Raw genomic sequence first — 20,675 nt, 5'->3', positions numbered from 1 at the left:
TTTTTTTATTTTCCAAGTATGTTAATATTTTCTAGTACTACAATTTGACTATTTTGTCTTCAGTACTATTCAGACAATGTTGGAACAATGCTTGGAATATTTGCTACATCCACTTCAATATGCTGAAGGGACGAAAATATGTGCGCGTACTACCGTATCATCCCAGGATTGATCTCTGCGGCTAGCGACAAGCGATAAGCAAATACCTGGACTCATCCATTTGAAGTCTTATTTATTTGTTCGGTGAATTGTTAGACACTTTTCAGTGGATAAAGAATAATCCTAGGAAATCGATTATCTTTCAAAATCGTCTCATTGATTGCTTGCTTCATTTACTATCCATTTTGTGATGTAAATAAACCCAACTTAATAAACCAATAATTGCTTTACGTAAACATTTTAATTTCAAATCCCATCCGGACCTTACCCCCGTAGTGAGGATTGACTAACCAACTACGTGGAATCGGCAGTCTAGTAAGCCATTTCGAAGACCGGCATGACCTTACAGGTCGTTAAGCCAAGAAGAAACATGCACAGGAAAAAAAGGTAAAGATACAGACAAAACATATATTTCAAAAACACTTACTTTGCCCTTAAGCAATAAATCGATACCAGATTCAGTTTATTGAGGAATTCAGCATGGTTCAAAAATATGGAATCATTTAACCCACAACACAACAATATCAACAAATTATGGAAGTTCCGCAAAATCATTAAAAAACAACCCAAAAGTGTCCCAGCTTTAAAACATAATCACATCATACATCATTCAAAAGAAAAAAGTTAAGCTATAAAAACACATTTCCAAAATGCTCACCGTGCCACCGCAAACCATACAAGCCCTGTAGGAAAGAGGGTAGCTGCAACTGTTTCATAGTTCTTTCACTCAAACCCCACCTCAGAATTAATTGCTACAGATTTGATTAAACCTAAGAATATACTCCAAATCATAAAAGCAACTAAAACTAAATCCTCTTCAGGACCAGACAGTATGAACCATCGAACCAGCCAGCATAAAGCAGCTTCCTATAACAGTCTGTATACTTTAACTAATCTATATTTCCTTAATTTTCAACGGGTGCTTGAACTAGAATAAAGATTTAAGACAACCTTGTAACTACAGACCAGTTATCTACAGAAAAGTTATCGCACTGAGAATAAGAGCACACTCTGAAATATTTAGCATTATTCCATATTCCCAATTTGGTTTTCAACCCAGTCTCTCAACAACACACCAGTTACACCAACTCAAAAACGATATAATCCACAATCGGCACCACTGGACTAATATTATTTGATATGGAAAAAGCTTTTGACACTATCTGGCATGACGCCATTATCTTCAAATTAATTAAATAAGATTTATCCAAAATATCTTATACACCTTATCAATAGCTTCCTATCTTACAGATCTAATGCTGTGCACATCAATCATGCGATTTCCGATATTTACCCTCTCATTGCGGGTGTGCCACAGCACTTTCTTTTTAACATCTTCACGGCTGACATACCCAAAATGAAAAATTGTACAAAATACCAATAGGCAGATGACTTAGCCATCGGCACCTGTAGCAAACTGTTAAAATCAATCATCAAAACACTAAACCGTTCGTTAGTCTCCTACCAGAAATATTGCTCCAAATGGAAATTGAAAATCAACCCTGTCAAGTCCGAAGCCTTATTTTTCATTCGTTTCTCAAGCAGACGTAAGCTACCAAATATAAACCTACAACTGAATGTAGTAACAATACCATGGCGGACCGAGGTCAAGCACTTAGGCGTGACTAAAGATAAAAGACTCACCTTCAAACCGCACGTAGAAAATCTCATTATCAAATGTGAAAAGGTATTACGAAGCCTTTATTGTTTTTTTAAACTGAAATTCAAAATTAAACCTAAAAAATAAACTTCTACTCTCTTCTTTTATTGGACCTGTAATAACCTATGGATCACCTGTGTGGCACTCCTGCGCTGAAAGCCATAAAGAAAAAGTGCAAAGAATCCAAAAGAAATTTTTTAAACACTTTCTTAAATGATCGCCCTTCCCTCCCCCTGGAGTAGAACTAGTAACATTCACAGAATTTGCAATATTGAAACTATTGAAACATTTATATCAAAGCTGGACACTAACTACAGTTCAAGATCTTGTAACATCCCAAATAAGGAAATTTGGGATTGAAGTTTGAAGTTTCTCTTTCCCGTTCATAACTATTGATCATTAATTCCATTAATCCCTCAACCCTTCCCTTACACTCCTTCCCTTTTCCAATGCCAACTCTAATCACTGTTTAGATAACTAAGAATCGTAAGCGTAAGTCCTTCTGTAAAACAAAAAAAAATTTTTTTTTCTTGTCCTGCGGTGGGTTTTGCTTATTTTCCCACCCAGTCTTCTTGAAGGAAAATATATTAACATAAAAACAGAAAGGCTAGGCAATTATTCAAAACTAATGAAGAAAGTAAAAACGAACCCATTGTAATCATTTCAACATATTCAATGTATACTTAAATCATTGTCCATTAAGAACACTACTACTACTACTATCACAAGTTTTCCATGACAGATAACTTCTTCTTCTTGGCTTAACGACCTCTAAGGTCATGTCGGCCATCGAAATGGCTTTCTAGACTGCCGATACCACGTAGTTGGTTAGTCAGTCCTCACTACGGGGGGACGGTCCGGATGGGATTTGAACCCCGGTCCTGCCGTTTGAAGAGCGGCGCCGTTATCGCCTATACCTCCGAGCCGCCCCGCGACAGATAAGTTAATTGATATTTAATAATTAGGCCAGGCCGTCCTGCGTGAGTATCTAAACACGATAAAAAAGATTACTGCAATTACCTTTACTCCATACAAGAATATTACTGCTACTTTCAACCAGAGAGCACGCATCTTGTAAAGCAGTTGTTTTTAGTTTCGCTCAAAGTGCATCAATATATATGTTCTATATAATTGTTACTTAGATATTTCTTCAGTACACGAGAAATGTATCAATATTGTAGTTCGAACAAGTCATGATCATTGTTGAACGGTAAGCTACTATCATTGGTAAACATCCCCAATGTCATAGTGCCGACACTCTATGCTTGACACCATGTGCTACACTGTAACCATATGCATCGTTCCTTTAAGAAGGCACAACATCATTCAAATCACCGTTGCTAGCGCTATCTTCTGCCCGGCTTCCTGTGAAACGATTGTTTGTATCAGTGCTCACACCGAGTTGCAGTAGCTAGATGTCCTACCACAGTGCAAATCCAATCAACTTCATCTTCTTTGGCTTCTCTCCAATGCATGTCCTCACAGCTTGTCCATATACTGTCGTTTTGCGCCGTGCGGGGATATAGAACACAACGGTAAGCGTCGCAGCTGATTTTATTGTTGCCGAATAGATTTACTTTTTATTTTCGTCAAATCAACGCATAAGTGGCCTGATTGAATGAAACCAGATGCAATCGAATGGAACTGAGCAACATACTGCTCCCGAAATGTCGTTGACTCTGCTGACTCGGCCTGGTTTCCGGACATACCGAGGACACACACGGCCATTCTCAATGCACGCTTGGGATTGACTTGCAGCGAAAACCGCAGCAGCAGTATGGTTTGAGTTTTGTTGTGCCGTACTTCCTAGTGACGGTATGTATCTCCATATCGAGCAAAGAAAGGAAGGATTTCTTACCAGGCCCAGAACCATACCATTGTACAAGAAAGCCATTTTCCAAGGACGTGTACCGCTCTTAAAACACACGAGCAGCATCTAGACCGCAGCTATGCCGGCGCGTCGTGTCGTGCACGGTACAGCACCAACAACCGCAACCATGACGTCCATGATGATAATCACACAAACGTGCGGTAAATATGCAAAGTTGCAACCGAAATCCCATTCGAAGGCAGGCAGCACAAACTGCAACGCGCTGCAACGATAAAAGCAAGCTGCAGGCAAGAATCGAATTGGGAGGAAAATTGCTCGTTTATTACAGTTTTGCAAACGCCAACGACTTGTGCGACCCATTGCTGTGCTGCTTTTGTCGTTGGAAAATGGTCGTTACGTTAGAAATCGCTACCCTTACAGTAACGACACGAGTCTACTTTAAGCCGTTACTTTACTGCTAAACCCTTCCACAACATTGAGTTTAGTAGTTTGTTGGAATAGTTTTCCAAGTGCGATTATTATACTTGATTGCCCAAGCTAATGCTAGTATGACCACAACTGACGTTTCATTAAAACCCCCCCAATTAAAGCGTTTTTTATCGTTTTCCTGTTTTTACATTCCCATCATTAAAAATTACGTGTTAAACGGATTTTTTTTGGTTTTCTGCTGCTTCCTTTCTAAAGATTTGTTTTCTTCTTTTCTGTTCTTTTGATCGGTTGATACAACTTCCGATCACTGAATTAAATCGGACGTAATTTGTTAACAACCCGGAAGCAGCCGGCAGTTTCACCAAAGAAGATTCTCTGCCGAGCGGAAATTTGGAAATTGCCCAAGAAATCGATTGACCTATCGCCCTCGGCCTCAAAGCTCAATGACAACAACCGAAAGGGTCACGGTAATTGGCGACAGCAGTGCTGGCTGTCCAAACCATCGTTCATCATGTGCCCCATGAATAACAGATGAGGCTGATTTGTCTTTCTCCGTTTTCGCCTCTGGAAAGCTGTTAGAAATGTTCCAGCAAACAGAGCAGAAGGATCAGAAAAAGTCAGTCGCCGGCACCGGGAGTCCGAGAGCCCAACTAGGGAAAACTTTATTTTTTTTACACCAGCGGCACCGGCTGGCGATTCGCACAAGCTCGACAAGACGATGTCATCACAGAAAAAGGATTTTTTTCGCTCTCCATGCGATAGCGGTACATCATTACATACCAGACTGGACTGGCCTGGTGGTCTATTCTTTATCATTTCGAACCGATAGTCTACGTTTTTGATCAAGGACTAAGTTATTTGTACAAAATGGAGCTAAAACACATTGTTGCACGTTGATCGACGTTTGCGACACGTTTGTGGTAAACCAAAAACTGATGGTTTAATTTGAAAGGGACGGCAGTTTTCATTGCAAAACTAAATTTTAAAGGTTTCTATCAGAAGAGTATTAATGGGAGATTCATACGTCAAGGCAGAAGATTCGTCAGTTCGTGACGCCTGTAAATTATCAAACTCCGGTGTGTTACAATTATTCAATCACCAACAACTCTTAACATATTCTACTACCCAAATAACCAAATATTACCCAAATTTCTTTCCTCATGAAATCTTAAACATTCACGTAATTTCCGAAACACGAAGACCCCTCCAAGCTGTGAAAGTTTGCGTGAGTATTCGCTGCCCGATTCGTTCATGCATGTGACAGGACATTACGACTAGTTTGCACATTATGTAGACAACCCACGAACTAGCGTTAAACATACCCAAACAATCAGTTTAATATCAGTGAGCGAATGCCTTTTAGTGCGGGCTTGAACTTTGTGGTTTGACGCGGGTACCAACAACATGCGACGGCTTTTGTACTCATCGTGCCTCACTTCTATACCGGCTAATCGGCTTTCGTTGATGTGGGTGATTTTGCAGGGTGCTGTTCACCTACCCCGGAACTTTAAATTTCCGAAAACTCAATCCCTTTTCCTGTACTCACAATTAACGAGCAAACACATAAATGCTTCGGAGGCCTTAGATTCATATAAATAACACCGCTCAAAAGGCAAACGAATCTGGATGTGAGGCCTACACCAGAAACTAACCACCAAGGGACAATCCTTTCACCCCATGTCCCATTATCCGACAAAGAGTTTCAAAGAACGAAAAACAGAGAGACAGAGAGAGAGAGAGAGAGAGAGAGAGAGAGAGAGAGAGAGAGAGAGAGCTTTAATAACTTCTATCCTGCCGTGCTTAGAACCTTTTTGCCTAGCGAACTCTGTAAGCTCGGTAGGAAATCTCAGCCGGCCCAACTGTCAAAAGTAGTTGTCGGATATTCAAACAACACCTAGTTGACACACCGAAGACAACCCTCCATCACCGCCTCAACCAACAAAACGGTGGCCAACCGCGACTTTTCCGCAAATCTTGTCGTCAACCCGTCCAAGCCATGAGCAGGTGAGTGTCGCATAGTACCAGCATGGCTTCCGTACTGCCGGAAAATTGTCGGAAACAATTAGTTCAACTTTCGGTAAACACCACGCTTTCCACACACCAACATTCGATCGGAACACGAAGCATGTGTGGCATACTGAACCGTTAGAGCAGGCCCTTCACTATCATTATTAACTTCCTAAGCTTGCAGGTCGTCCGTTTGAATCTGAAAACCGAAACATAATAACAACGGTGCGTTAAAAAGGGAGAGGAAATTGTTTAAGCTTTTCCAATGTACTCGGAAAAACTAATGCTGTAGGAAGAAAGGAGAGCAGTTGTTTAACGAAATTGCACTCAGTAAACAAAAGCTGATGGAGTGTTGAATGGATTATGTCTTTGCCGCGTTGAATAAGTTTGAATACATTGTTAAGAAACGGGACAGTTGCTGTTAAAAAATAAGATTCCTGTTAATAAATTAAGATTTTGTTTCCAAAACCAGCAGGATAAAAACCTCGTTGAAACTATAAAATTTCATAACCAAGTGAAACGACAGTTCATAAATAAATGTACATTGGATAATCCATGCAATACGTAGCACATTAGTATTCAGATAGTAAAATATTTCCAATCTTAAGAAGTTGAAAAGATCAAGTGTGAGTTCCTGTTCTATGTTTGTTAACTCGTCAACGGTCAATTCGTGCGACTGCCTAAAGCGGAGGATTCGCCATTAGAGAGCGCTGCGGATGCGGCGAAATTGATCTGCGGGCGAAAGCCGATCAGCGACGGCGAGAACATGCCGGAAAAGAGACGTGATTTTTTAGCGGAGCCTAATACCAATAAAGATTTAGATCTAGCTAATAAACGTTAAAATAAATATTTATTTTTATTTTTTATTCATAAAGGACGGCCAGGCCGTATTGCTAAAAAAAATAAATATTTACGGGTAGTGAAAGAATCTGTTGTTTTGCAACAATGTAAATGCATCTGCTCAATGTCAATGTCAATATCATCTGCTTTTTCTTCTACGCTATATAATTTTGCCACCTCAAACACCTCCCAGTAAACGAGTAATCCGAACGATTCAATTCAACAACAAAATCTTGTCAAAACCACACTTAAGGGGAATATTTATATTCCCCTTTTGTGGAATTAAGGGATCCCAAAATCCCTTAATTCCACAAAAAGCTTATTTTTCGTTCTTCATTTCTTACCCTTTCGACACCTCCAAAGATCCACACATCCAGCTCCTAGACTCCTTACCTGCATCCCCGACAATCGTTTTCTGTTGGAATCCGGGTCATTCTGGAATCAACGAAAACGAGAAAGCTGACCATCTTGCCAACGATGGCTTCGTCCTGACGAACCAAACAACACCCTTTCACGCCGTGATGCCATCCGCTTCACCAAAACCATCATCTCCCAACACTGGAACTCCACATGGCAGAACCTGGACCTGAGCAACAAGCTCCGTCCCATCAAGCACAACACCGCTAAATGGGAAGATTCCGAAGATCCAGCCACATCCAACGAGTCCTTTCCCGCCTTCGGATAGGTCATACCCGCCTTACACACTCCTACCTCTTAGAAAAATCCAGTCCTCCACTCTGCAGCTTTTGTGGTGTTGACATCACTGTCCGCCACATCCTCACCGATTGCCATGGATACATGACACACCGAGCCACCTGCCAACTAGACACCAAATACACGACAATTCTATCACCCGACCCGAACTTCATCAGAACCGCCTTATTTTTACGGATTAGTAATTTATATAGAGAAATTTAAGCAATAGTTTTAGCTTATCCATTATCACATGCCATCATCGCAATAGTGTTCCATAATATTTAAGAAACACCAGCAATAGTTTTGTTTGAGATTATACCACCACGGGGGGCGACCCGGTGGTAAAGGCGACAGCGACGCCGGTATTCAAACGGCAGGACCGGGGTTCAAATCCCATCCGGACCATCCCCGCGTAGTGAGGACTGAATATCCAACTACGTGGTATCGGCAGTCTAGCCATTTCGATGGCCTACATGTCCTTAGAGGCCGTTAAGCCAAATAGAAGAAGAAGAACCATTTTTTTATACAGTAGGGAGGCGAATGTAGTCTCAAAAACTCAAAGGAAAAAAAATCTTAAGCTTTCGAGAGACCCTTAAAAAGTCTTTTACTGTTTTCTCAGCAAAACAGACATATTGTTATTACATATTGAGCTTAATCTTATTGATCCATATCATACAAAACCCGTAACAATAGAGAATGACTTTTGAGAGGTTCAAAACTCTATGTTTTATTTGTGAATTATTGATATAATAAGATTTTTGTAATCTTCATGGAAATTTATCGATTTGTTAGTTGTCAAACTCTAATGAATATAATCTGAAATAATTTTGGCATTTGACGTGAATCTAACTGAACTTTGAACTATCTATTTACGTATCTATCATTTTACCAAAGAATAGAAATGTTACAGCAATGTGATCATTTTTCTTGCACCATAGAAATCAGTTTCCCGCAGCATAAGATTAATTAGCAAATGTCTTTCAGAGCGTAATTGAAACACACCCACCCGATTCGATTCACTCTTTTTTCCATTCCTCACTTAACCCAGTTCAAATTAGTTTAAGGCGACGGCTCCATCCACTTTGACGAACCAATATCAAACACACATTAATTAAGCGTTCAATTAGTCATTTGCCTACAAAATGCTTGCCTTCCCTAGGAGCCTGGCTCAAGACTCTCATGCAAACACTTTTCCAAAAGCACTGACAATCGTAATGCATTATAGAGAATGACGAACACAGTTTTCTAGGGACGCTCCTCGAAAAGGTAATGACCGTATACGAATGATACATACACAGAGGCACACACTAATGGGACAGAGTGGCTCGTTAAAAGTAGCCAACCCGGGTGTCCACTTCACTTTTGGGTAGTCCAAAGCCTGCAGCAACTGCTTCGACATAATTAATGGGCAGATCGGACACGTTTAGCAAACAGGCAAAATTACAGACACCGTACGACTTTTGCCCTAACACTAACTATGTTCCGTGCGAAAATCGCCAGCTCTTGAGTGAGGACTCGTAGGACAGGGGTCATTTGCAGGGTAAGTGGAACAAGTTTTGTTTCTGATTTCCATTTGATAGGAGTTTCCTTCGTTGCCGGCGTGACGAACCATTGGCTGAGTTGTGCTTCTGAGGATGTTGTTGGTTAAATTAAGGGATTACTTTCCTTTCGTAGCTGAATTTTCCTCATCAAAGCTGAATTTTCATACACGATGCTTTAAGCAAGACTTCACTAAACGATTCATGTCCGGCCTCATGGTAGTAGGTAAGCTCCAGGACAAAAATGCAATCGCCAAAAAATACCTTCATAAGTGATAGAAAGTTTCACATGCATGAGCATGTATTTGCTAGTGAACCATAAACCATAAATTAAGTGTAAATAAAATGGCACTTTACCATTCGTCGTTCTAACGCTGCCAAAACTTTTCCTTCTTTCACAGCAGTTGAACGCTTCACACATTTTTCAAACAGCAAGTTACACGTTTCCGGCCATCCGTCTGACGATTTCCGTTTGAATTAAAAATGAGCATGGTTCCACCCCTTCTTTAATTAAATATCATCAGTTTTAGTAGCCCGGATTCGGACATGTTACAGTGTGTGAACTGAGTTGACCCCTCGCTCCGACACGCTGTAGAGTTTGTTGAAAAATGGAAAACTTTTACACACGGTCTCACGCTCCTGGCTACTAAACAAACCCATTCCATTTGGCTTCACAAACCAGACATAAACTAAAGATCCGAGAAATCGGTGAAACCCATTTTACAGCAGCCGAAAACTTGATAAATAAAATTGCTTATTAAACATTAATTTCACTTTGTGCTACATGTTTACCGCGCCCATAACGGTCCAGGAAAAGTTTTGGCCATTTTTCCAGTTGAACGTAACCGACGTGGAAAGTGGAAACATTTGTCGAATTGGCAGCTGCTTTAGAATTGCTACCTACTGAAAGCAAAGCAATAATGATCGGAAAGAAGTTCTTTCCAAGAATTCGTAGCAAAAGTGCGTGCCAAACACACTGAATTCTAAGAGAATGCTTTGGAGTGCTTTCCGAAATAGAAAATCTGCTTGGATCTTTGACCGGACAAACGGCAAACAGAACCGAAACTTGTGCTGACCGTCTAATGGAGTAGTAAAACTGATATGGCATGAAAATGCTGGAACGTTTCTTCAGATATTGATAGAAACCGAAAACAAGATGGTCTTCTCTAGCAAAAGCATTCAGATATTACGTTTTGGTTAAATGCATAACAATTTTTAAATTACATATTGAAGTATGTTAACCCTCACTACGTAGACGAACGGAATCGAAATATGGGGGATGATAATTAAAAGATAATAAAATAAAGGTAGATAAATTTTACCTACATTTCAAAATTGTAACAATACAATCCTTACAAGTTTAACTAATGAACCGACTTCGACTTACGTCGTTGGTAAGGTCCAAATGCCAAATATAGAGTGTGCTATCCCTCAACATAGGATTCAACAGACCTAATATAAAGATTTTCGCACAAAAAATATTTTTCACAGGTTTGGTCATCCTTGGAAACACACATGTATGACTATGGTAGCTGTCAGTTTATTAGATGAGTTACGAGTTATAGCGTTTTGAGTAGAGCAGCTTCTGATAAGGAGCAAAGCATGGATAGCCAAGTGTTGGCTTGATAAGTCTTACAAGAAGAATCACCGTCTTCTTGGCTTAACGACCTTCTAGGTTACGCCGGACATCGAATGGCTTACTTCTTCTTCTAGACTTAACATTCTCTAAGTTCATGCCGGCCATCGAAATGACTTACTACACTACCGATACCACGTATTTTGTAAGTAAGTCCTAACTACGAGGAGACGGTCTGGATGATCTGGATTTGAACCTCGGTCCTGCCGTTTGAAGACCGGAGCCACCGTCGCCTACACCACCGGGCCGCCCAATGGCTTACTAGACTTGCCGATATCACGGAGTTTAATGGTTAGTATTTATTAAAAAAATCTGCGTTTCTAAAATGCGTCAAATAAATGTTAAATACAAATAATAAAAGTAAAGCTCTGAACTTAAATGCAGTCTTAATTGTGAAAGGCGGGACCAGTTTATCAGTAAATATAAAGTTGTATGCCAATGAGGGAAAATCGGTTATTGGAAGCAGAAGGACTGCACGTCGTAAACGGATGCTAGACGTATGGGAAACCGATGGAAGGTGATCGTTAACGATCACTGGCTCGCTTTTGTGCGAATTTTCACGGAAGAAATACCTCAACGAGTCTCGACTCATCATTAGATATAACGAAATATTAAAATGTAAATCGAAGGAAACTGCCACAACACAAGAAATCATTTAAAAGAACACTTCTACGTAGATCATGGCAATCTTCGACTAATGAAAGCCATCATATTGGAAAACGAGGCCCTGTCGTATATAGTCGATAAGTACACCAACAAGAAATTATAAAGAGTTTTATTTTACCGGGGATCATCATTCTGCAACCCTGCTCCATTTTTTATACAACGACATACTTGGCATACTTAATAAATAATTGATCGATAAATATTATTTTCCTGAAACATTCCCACATATTGGTTGAGTGAAGCACAACTCTGTAGTGGTATCGCGAAACAGATAAATATGTTAACTCATTATAAAATTATTATCCCTAAAAACGATCATGACATAAACTGATGAAAATAACTTACCAACACGTACACGGCGAATGGCATCACGACCACGGCCACTAGCAGATCGGCTATCGCCAACGACACTATAAAATAATTGGTCACCGTCTGTAAGGTTCGTTCGCGGCACACAGCCAATATCACCAGCACATTTCCGAACAGAGTCAGGATTGGGAACAGCACAAGTATCAGGCACCAGTAATGATACTCTTTCACTGGAAGGAGAAGAAAAGTTGAGAATTTTGTTATATTACTCTTAATCGATGCTTCTTTATTTAACGTAAGATATAGTGACTTCACTCTCGCAGGCATCATTTAAGCCAACCTCTTAGTAAACAAAACATATTTGTACGGCTATGTACTTGAACATTTACTCGTGTACATTGATTGTAAACTATCCACATCTCTCCAGGCCCTTCACTTGACAAGATGTTCCAGCAATAATATAACTCATAAGGAATCAAGCAATCAACACACGACCTAGATTCGCCAACCATCCAGAGCACTAAAGTCAGACGATTTTGTCAGACTATGTCGTTGCCTGTCCGTGGTCTAGACATCGCCTACGAAAGTCTCTTATCACCTCTCGACCACTACTCGAGCGCTGCAGTAATGTCTCGTCGATCCGTAAAGCCTAAACGCAAACTAACAGAAAATCTACTCGTCCACAACGTCTGACTACCGGCCAAAACATCCACCATCGCCGGGAAACGGACGAAAGATAAATACTCACATTTTATTCCATTCGTAAACACAGAATTATGACATCTCAATATTAATAAATCTTCATGCACAAGCTTCATGGTTGCGGTGGTTTCTGCCCCTCCAAACCACTGTCACGTTGTTGTTGGTTCCGCTGTGCAAACGATATTGTGCCCTTCGAGGAACTCTCGAAAGTAAAATTCACTCACAACGCCGAACGAGTACCGCTCGAAATTTCGATAAAGCAGGTAGGCAGAATCCATGTAACCGGAGCCGTAGCGTTGGGTTATCTGCCGCAGGAAGTAGTACGTAATGTGTAACGTGGTGCCACCCTACTCGGCACCGAAGTAACGTCGGCTGGAGTGTGTGCTGAAGCCGGGCGGAAGTAATATAAATACAAAACCCCGTTTTAACATCCTTCTGCCACGGGATTTCGGCTTCAAGGTTGCTCAAGGCGTGCGAAAAGTCATGGAAAATTAGGTTTGTAGCGCAGCGGTTCCAGAAACACAAGAAGTACACGGGTCTTTCCCACGAGACCTCTACAGAGGCAATGCGGAATTTTTGCCAGCTTGAGTCCGCTTGTACCGGGGACGGGTTTTTCGGTAGAGTTGTGCCATCAACTCCGGTACTTACGTCCGGTAGGAGGTGTACTAGACGGTGAAAATATGAGCGAGAGAGTGTGTGGCGTGTGTGCCCGGATAAACGAAAACATGATTCAGAACCTTCAACGTGAGCTTTGCGTTTCAAGTTGTGTTTGAAGTTTGCCTTAATAAGATTTCTTTCCAGGCTCCCAGGCCCGTCGTTCAGTACATCCTCAGTACACAGTCAACCCTTGGGGGCATTCAAATGTGAAATAAAACATTCAACTCGCTGCTCGCCCCAGAGCAGACCTCTTACGAGGGCCCCTTAATACACGAGAAAATTCAGCTTCCTCTTGTGGGAAAACAAAAAAAGTAGGATTTAAACGTGAAGCTTCCGGCCAAAGTGCCTAAATAAACGACTCGCCTTGTTTCAACACACTGCTGCAGGCTTTTCAACGCGATCGAACGTCTAAAAGCTAGCCGAGGCTGTTCATATTTCAACCCCGTAACAAGAGCCCCATTGCCCATTGTGGCAATGAAAGTAATGCGGTTTCCAAGAGTGACGGCTTATGCGCGCTTCGAGTGTTTTTGTACAGAGCGCCATCGCAACCGAAGCCGTTGAGCCGTGAAGTTCATTCGATTTAATCATCTTCAGCTGATTCGTTCAGTACTTTTTGACTTTCCAGAAGCAAGGTGTTTCTGTTTAGATGAAAAATGTGTGTCTGGACATTGTAGCCAGCGTGCTTATTTGCTCCTGTTCGTAAACACCTTCTAATTAGCGTTGTACAATGTTTTGCTTCAGCTGAACTCTAATGACACAAAACCTTGGTTGGTTTGCTTTTTTTCAAGATAAAGTGTTTCGTTAAAGCAACGCAGTTAAGATAATCTCTCAATTTCGCTTCGATTGTCATGTTGAGGTGGACCAGAGACCGAGCATCGTGCGATCTGAGCACCAATCATCATTCTCATACTCATCTCCTAGAGCACGGCTGCACTATTGCTTCAAAATTACATGGCATTTCTCTGCACAAACAAAACGCAAATAAATAAAACGTAAAATGTACAGTGTCTTGCCGCAATGTCCAGTGAGCCGTTGAAGTACATTTATAATTATAATTTATTCAGCAGATTAGGAAAATGAATTCAATTTCATCGCACAAGCGCAGCATTTCAACGAAATGGATGGATCAGGTAGAGAAAAGTACAACCAACCAGAGTTCCGACTTCTTCTTGCCATCGAGCAATGAATCACCGTGTAGACAAGTAGCCTGAATGAACAAGAATAAAACATGGGAACGCTCTTGACCTTTTTTTTTTTCTTCCTTCCTTTCGTTAAAACCTCCAACGTCCAACAAACTGTGTTGCACGGCAAGAATCCAGCTGAGACTTTTCTTTACTACGCCTTACTTCAATGCACTGTGGTGAAAGCATGAGTCTCTTCTTTTCCAAGAAACAGTAAAGCAATTTTGCCCTTGTCAAACGCTCATCCCGTGAGCTTCCCTCAAGAGACTTTGGAAAGTGGGACGACTTTGGAACAGTTTCCATAACCGTGTTTTGTGCGTCTCAAATTGCCCACTCTTCGCTTCCCAGGAGCATATTTAATGTCACACAAAGTTCCGGCGAGAATTGGCTGGCTCGAATGAAGTCGCGAAATTTAAGTCTCTAGAACAGCATCTATCGTTACTGGCGATTAGGTGTGAACTGTGCTAATACTTTTGTTCTTCTCGTCAGCTTTTTCCCTTGTCTTATATGTTGCCTTCAAACGATCTTTTGTCTTAATCTTCGTAGTTAATACGTATTGATGTGGTTTAAGAACAATATGGAGCACTCCACTTTAAGACATTATGGATAGCTTTAAGTCATCGACATCGTTGAACTTAACGCGCCCATCCGCTCAACGCCACGCAAAACATGTTTATTGTGTGGTTGGATTGTTCAGAAAACTCAAAATTGTGTAAGAAGTTTAATATATAACTATAAAATTCAAAACACGATATTTTTGATAGCTTGCTACGCTGTTTATACAATTTATGTGTTTCAAACAGCCTATTTTAAACGACACATCGAATTATCATTCAATTCCTCCCTACTATCTAACTTGAGCACATTAATCACATTAAACACAAGAACAGAATGCTAAAAAGTTTATTTTAATTTATCTCCTTTTACCAAACCCCATAAAAACTGAGGAGTTGATCAACCTTGTTGGCATGGGAAAAGTCTTCTTTCTATACTTGAAACCATGGAAAGGTCAGCCTCGGCCAATGTACCAACAGCTTCAACTCGAAAGGTGTTGATTTTTGGTATTTCATTTACTCGGCGTAACCTACACCCTGCGTCTATGTTTCATCCCTTCCAAAGACGTCCGGCCTTGACTAATCAAATTTGGTAAAATTTACTTCATTTTTTCATGTCTACACCTGGTCAGACTCTTCTCACCGGTTGACTTAATTCAATTATTGATTAAACGCAAGGATTGCTGTGCAAATTGACGATGAATATTTCCCCGGCGAATCAAACCTTAGCCAGCCAGGTGTGATGGTAGCGGAAAACTTTAAATCTCCCCGGAAAATGCTACCCATCCATCCTATTCATTCCGGGCGCAAAGGAAAATCCCATAACGCCTGATATTGTTAGAGCATTAGCACGGATGGGAGAAAATTAGGAAGCTAAAGTGTAATCCGTCCCGGGGCCAATTTCAAACGCCAAAGTTTTTTGTCTAAGGTGCGGGACTAGCTGTTGCCAATGGAGATTGTATTTTGGGTGTTTTGCTGTAAACTTCAACGTACACGGTTTACCAGCGATCGGTTGTTTCGCACTGTTCGAAAACAACAAAATGAAACCTAACCTAGAATCTGATGCGAGTTTCACAGTTTTCAGGTGGTTTACATCAGCGGAATCAGCAAGTAAAATGCTTTTAAACAATTTAATTTATCCTCTAGTTTATTCCAATGCAGGTCCTGAAATTGATTCCCCTCTTGCTCTTGCTTCTACAAAACTTATTGATTTCTTGTTGATTTCTTGATTTCTGGATAAATAGGATGTCTGTAATGTCCTCAATGGTCAAAGAGGCCTTTCAGGCGATTAAACCTCTCGATGGACGAAGCCTTTTCAACAACGAAGTATTTTTGTGGATAAGATTAGGAAATAATAATCCTTTTTACCTGCGAGGTTAAGTGCTACCCAGTTCCAAAGTTCAAATCCCATCCGGAACCGTTTGTCCGTAGCGAGGACAGACTATCCAACTACATGGTAAGCCAAGCAGATGCTGAGAAACTACGAGATCTCTTGAAAAATGAGCTTCTTAAGAGGTTCGTTGAGTCTCTCCAAAGGATCGTTTAAGAAATTTCGTGTTTCTTTAGACGACGAGGTCCCTGGTGGACGCCCACTTTTATATCCGTCGCTGAATTCATCTTTTCTTCCGCTAATTTCCAAAGTTTCTTTCACGTGATAAAATGTACTCCTTCGAAGAATTCACATAAACTTCGCTGGGGAAGTAAACATTTGTATTGCGTGTCTAATGTTAATCATCGATCGTTTGACTATCAAACGGAAATTAAAATTCTTCGCATCCTGCATGAAGCGAAGGCAATCTCCTTTTTTTTTAAATACGAGACACAAGTACATCGTACAGCCTTCAACAAATCATTGTCAATTTCCTGTGCGCTGCATCGTAAGTAAGACCATTGATCACGATAATGTACATAATCATTACTGGCGTAAAAAGCCCAAAATTTTCATTTTTCCAATCTTCTTACATTACTCTGAATACAGTTTTATCTCACATCCGTATGCGTCTTCTGACTTTAATATTCTTCCTCTAAAAAGCTTTCAACTCAGCTCCTGGTACACTAGAAATTCGAGGCATCTACAAAGAACGAAACCTCATTCGGTACCAATTAAACAAACACCATTAGCCATCCCAATCGAAATGAAGATGAAAGTCAGCATACCGTTAAGTTTCAACCCATTTTTAGTTTTCCCCTGAGCCTTTGAGCACAATTTCAGGGAAAGTGGAGCAGCATCACATTTTGGGAAATGAAGCACAGTCGCATCGAAAGGCATGGAAAACAAACCGCGTTGACCCCGGCACAGCTGAGAAATGCAGTAATGACAACGAGAAATTCTCTCCACTACATTACAATGTACCTTACGCGAGCAATTTAGCTGGAGAACGACGAATGGTCTGTCCCTAACACCAACGGGTCCTAGTGACAGCACCACACCAACATCCGGAGGCGTCAGCAACATCGCTTATCGTGCCGTCGAGTGGACACTGGTTAAGACTAGCTTCAGTTCAAATGGGAGCGACCGGCCTTGTGACTATCCTAGGGTCTGTCTTTCCTACTCATTGCAAGCTTTTTGCTTACAAAAGCCACATCCCAAAAAGACCATTACCATGCATGGCCCTGGTGCGTTGGAAATAATTTTAATTTATTTCATGCAGAGAACTCATCTTCATTTTAATTAACCGCTTGGATGCTGCCCTAGGCACGCTTACTTCACTTCCTTCCCTAGGTATCCGCTTCTCTTTCTTCTCTTTCCTTCTCAATCCCTCTCTATCTCTCTCTCTCTCTCTCTCTCTTTTAATTTCTGCATACAGAGGCGCTCATTCACTTCGTTTCATTTTTACCTTCCGCATTGTCCATCAGCGCCACAACATTATGCTACCATTATTTCATGATGCGAGCGGGTCCGTGTTATCATTACCTGCTACACCAAATGAAAATGGAATAGAAATTCACTGTGCTTCCCTTTTTTCTCATCCTGGGGGCGTTCCAAGCGTTGGAAGGCAAGAAGCAACACTGACCGCCATTTGGTAGTATAAATATTTATCTTCCATCAGTTTCAGGTCATATTCATGTCCGCCCTAGCTCACGACTCAACTGACTCTGTACGGCTTCATCAAATCATCATCATCGTCATCATCTCGAAAAGCTAAGTTTAAACATTTAACTACCTGTTGAGTGCAGCGGGTGCACTCTTCATGTTTTTTTTTTAAGTTTTAGTGCTCAACTTTCGCAATTGCACCGCAAGGGTTCTCCACTAATAGATGAATAATGAAAACGTACTTTAAGACTACTTGTTCCGTCTTGTTTTTTAATACCATAAGTACTGGTGCAATAGAAGCAAAATGAATTATTTTGAGGCAAAAATTTACCTCGCAACAACCATCCAAAAGTGGACCGTACCGCACCGCTATCCATTTGCTTATTTGCCATTGTACCACCACTGCACTGCCTGTACCTATTTTCTCTTCACTCATGTTAATCACTAAAAGCTTTTCCCCATAACGTTTCACTAACAACACAACAACAAAAATGACGAAAACTGGTGGGCTTTCGTTTAAAAACAAACGGGACCAACAACAGCCTCATCTCCTACTCACTGATGAAACATCAAGCATTTAGAGACGTCTGCTTGATGGTGGGAAACAAGTTTTACGTGCACCATTTATGTTGGGGTACCCAACAAAACTCCGTAATCCTGTTACATCTCGCTTTTTTCTTTCGTTTTTCGAAATTGCCTAACGACAGCGAAAAAATAAAAACCTCGAAAGAGATCTGGCAAGAATTCAAGTAGATACAACAACGTAGCTAACGTACGACCGCAGGAAGTTTTTTGCGCCGTTTGCCATGATGAAAAATATTCTAATTCCAGAAAAATGTACAAAAAACATATACATAGACATGCTACAAGAACCGAATTTTACCAAGATTCCGTAACCATTCCAAAGATTCTACTTTTTTCATTAAATTCTAATGAGCCTAAATAATGCGTTGTCTCTACGAAGGCCTGGAAAGATCCTTTTGCTGCTATGGCAAGCATTCATCATATCACAATCAACGAATCTTGATGTTGCTGGCTTTGAGCAAACCGACTGAAAGTCATCGTTTATCATACAGTTGTGTAACATTCTTATATAGAATAGCTCTTTTACGGCACTTAACGTATCATCCAAGAGACATTTGTGAAGTTTTCGTATCAACATTTCACAGGATGTCTTCCCTGAAACGCAGAAATCGTCGAAAGGGGAGTTCCTGATACGCAGCAAAATGCTATAATATCAATACTGCAATAAATTCAAACACAAGATTGTTAAAGCCGAAGTATACGTAGCAAATATAATACGTCATGTGATCCCAGTATGACTTATCTTAAATTGCGATGTAGTATCATAGATTTGGATAACATCTTGAATGGATTCGTTATTTAAGGAACGTTGATATTACCTGTAGGTATTCCAATACGAGTCTCATTGCTATACTATGAGCTTCCTCTCAAGTATTTGGTAACGTACTATGCCATTACTCTATTTTAACATACATCAATAAACAGCAGCGCTCAAGAGCAATATTAATTCATAACACGCGAAAAGTCGCAACCGCTCTTACGAGGCTAATGACAAACCTTTTGACTTTTGAATTCATAGATGATTTTGACATCAACATAAGTATACGATCTTGTAGCGATAATCTAATTATACCATTTAACCACCGGGCCGCCCCGGTGGTATAGGCGATAGCGGCGCCGGTCTTCAAACGGCAGGACCGGGGTTCAAATCCAATCCGGGGACCGTCCCCCCGTAGTGAGGACTGACTAACCAACTTCGTGGTATCGACAGTCTAGAAAGCCATTTTCGATTGCCGGCATGACCTTAGAGGCCGTAAAGCCAAGAAGAATTAGAACTATCTACCTATCACATAATCTAACTTAATCGTTTGAATTTCAGGCAAGCAAATTTCGACACCATAAATCAAGCTATTTCTAACACTGATTGGGAATTTCTTGATAACAGAAGACATCACAACCGACGAGGCTGTTGATACCTTCAACGCAAAACTTCTGCTAATTCTACACGACACTGTTTCGCGGTTTGGACCTCCGCGCAATCTAGCGTGGTCAAACAGTACTTTAAAAGAACTAAAAAGACGTAGGCGATAGCCCAACAACGTCACCCCAGCGCCCTCAAGCAGCGCGTCTTGCACCCCGCTGTTATCGGGCATACAACAGGTTATTTTACGATCGCTACATTTCGCACGCTTCCAGAGAAGTCTTAGAAGACGACCCACAGGCTTCTGGTCATTTGTAAAGTCACGGCAAAGTAACAACGCGGAACCTTCTTCGCTGCACTACAAAGGCTCTATAGCACACGCCGGCCATTAAATATGCGAAACCTTCGCAAGGAGACACTCTGACGTTTTCTCCTCATACGTCCCCGATCCTATAACCGTTTCTTGCGCGTACAGCAACACTCCAATGAACTGTATTGACCTGCAACAAATCACCATAGATTCAAACACCGTAATGACGACACTAAACAAATTAATATCATCGTACAACCCTGGTCCCGACGGCATACCTGCAGTTGTGCTGCAGCAGTGCTCGGCTTCGTTATGTCCCCTTCTCGTCAGGATATTCAATTTATCGATGGACAAAGGTGAGAAACCGGCCATTTGGAAGACGTCATGGATGATTCCTCTGTATAAAAAGGGCGATAGGCAGCTTGCTACCAGCTACAGAGGGATCACATCAATGTGCGCGAGTGTCAAAGTAATAGAAATAACCATCAATGAATGTATCATTAAAGCGTCTCTAGCCTACT

The 20,675-nt window shown here is 41.0% G+C and overlaps 2 protein-coding genes across 2 annotated transcripts in view; both read right to left on the bottom strand.

Annotated features, from left to right (window-relative positions):
- The window catches only part of LOC126559783 (dopamine D2-like receptor), a 117,508-nt gene that overhangs the window by 94,684 nt on the left and 2,149 nt on the right, over positions 1-20,675 (bottom strand). The window contains exon 2 of the mRNA XM_050215957.1: positions 11,808-12,001. Coding sequence (XP_050071914.1) covers positions 11,808-12,001 — 194 coding nt within the window. The remainder of the gene's footprint in view (positions 1-11,807; positions 12,002-20,675) is intronic.
- The window catches only part of LOC126559858 (cytoplasmic phosphatidylinositol transfer protein 1), a 183,280-nt gene continuing 172,487 nt past the window's right edge, over positions 9,883-20,675 (bottom strand). Inside the window, exon 8 of the mRNA XM_050216031.1 lies at positions 9,883-9,896. The gene's annotated coding sequence lies outside the window, so the exon portion shown is untranslated. The remainder of the gene's footprint in view (positions 9,897-20,675) is intronic.

The sequence above is a fragment of the Anopheles maculipalpis genome, chromosome 2RL (genome assembly GCF_943734695.1).
Source record: "Anopheles maculipalpis chromosome 2RL, idAnoMacuDA_375_x, whole genome shotgun sequence".
Lineage (NCBI taxonomy): Eukaryota > Metazoa > Arthropoda > Insecta > Diptera > Culicidae > Anopheles > Anopheles maculipalpis.
The sequence above is the reverse complement of the archived record's forward strand: the minus strand, read 5'-3'. Positions and strand labels throughout refer to the sequence as shown.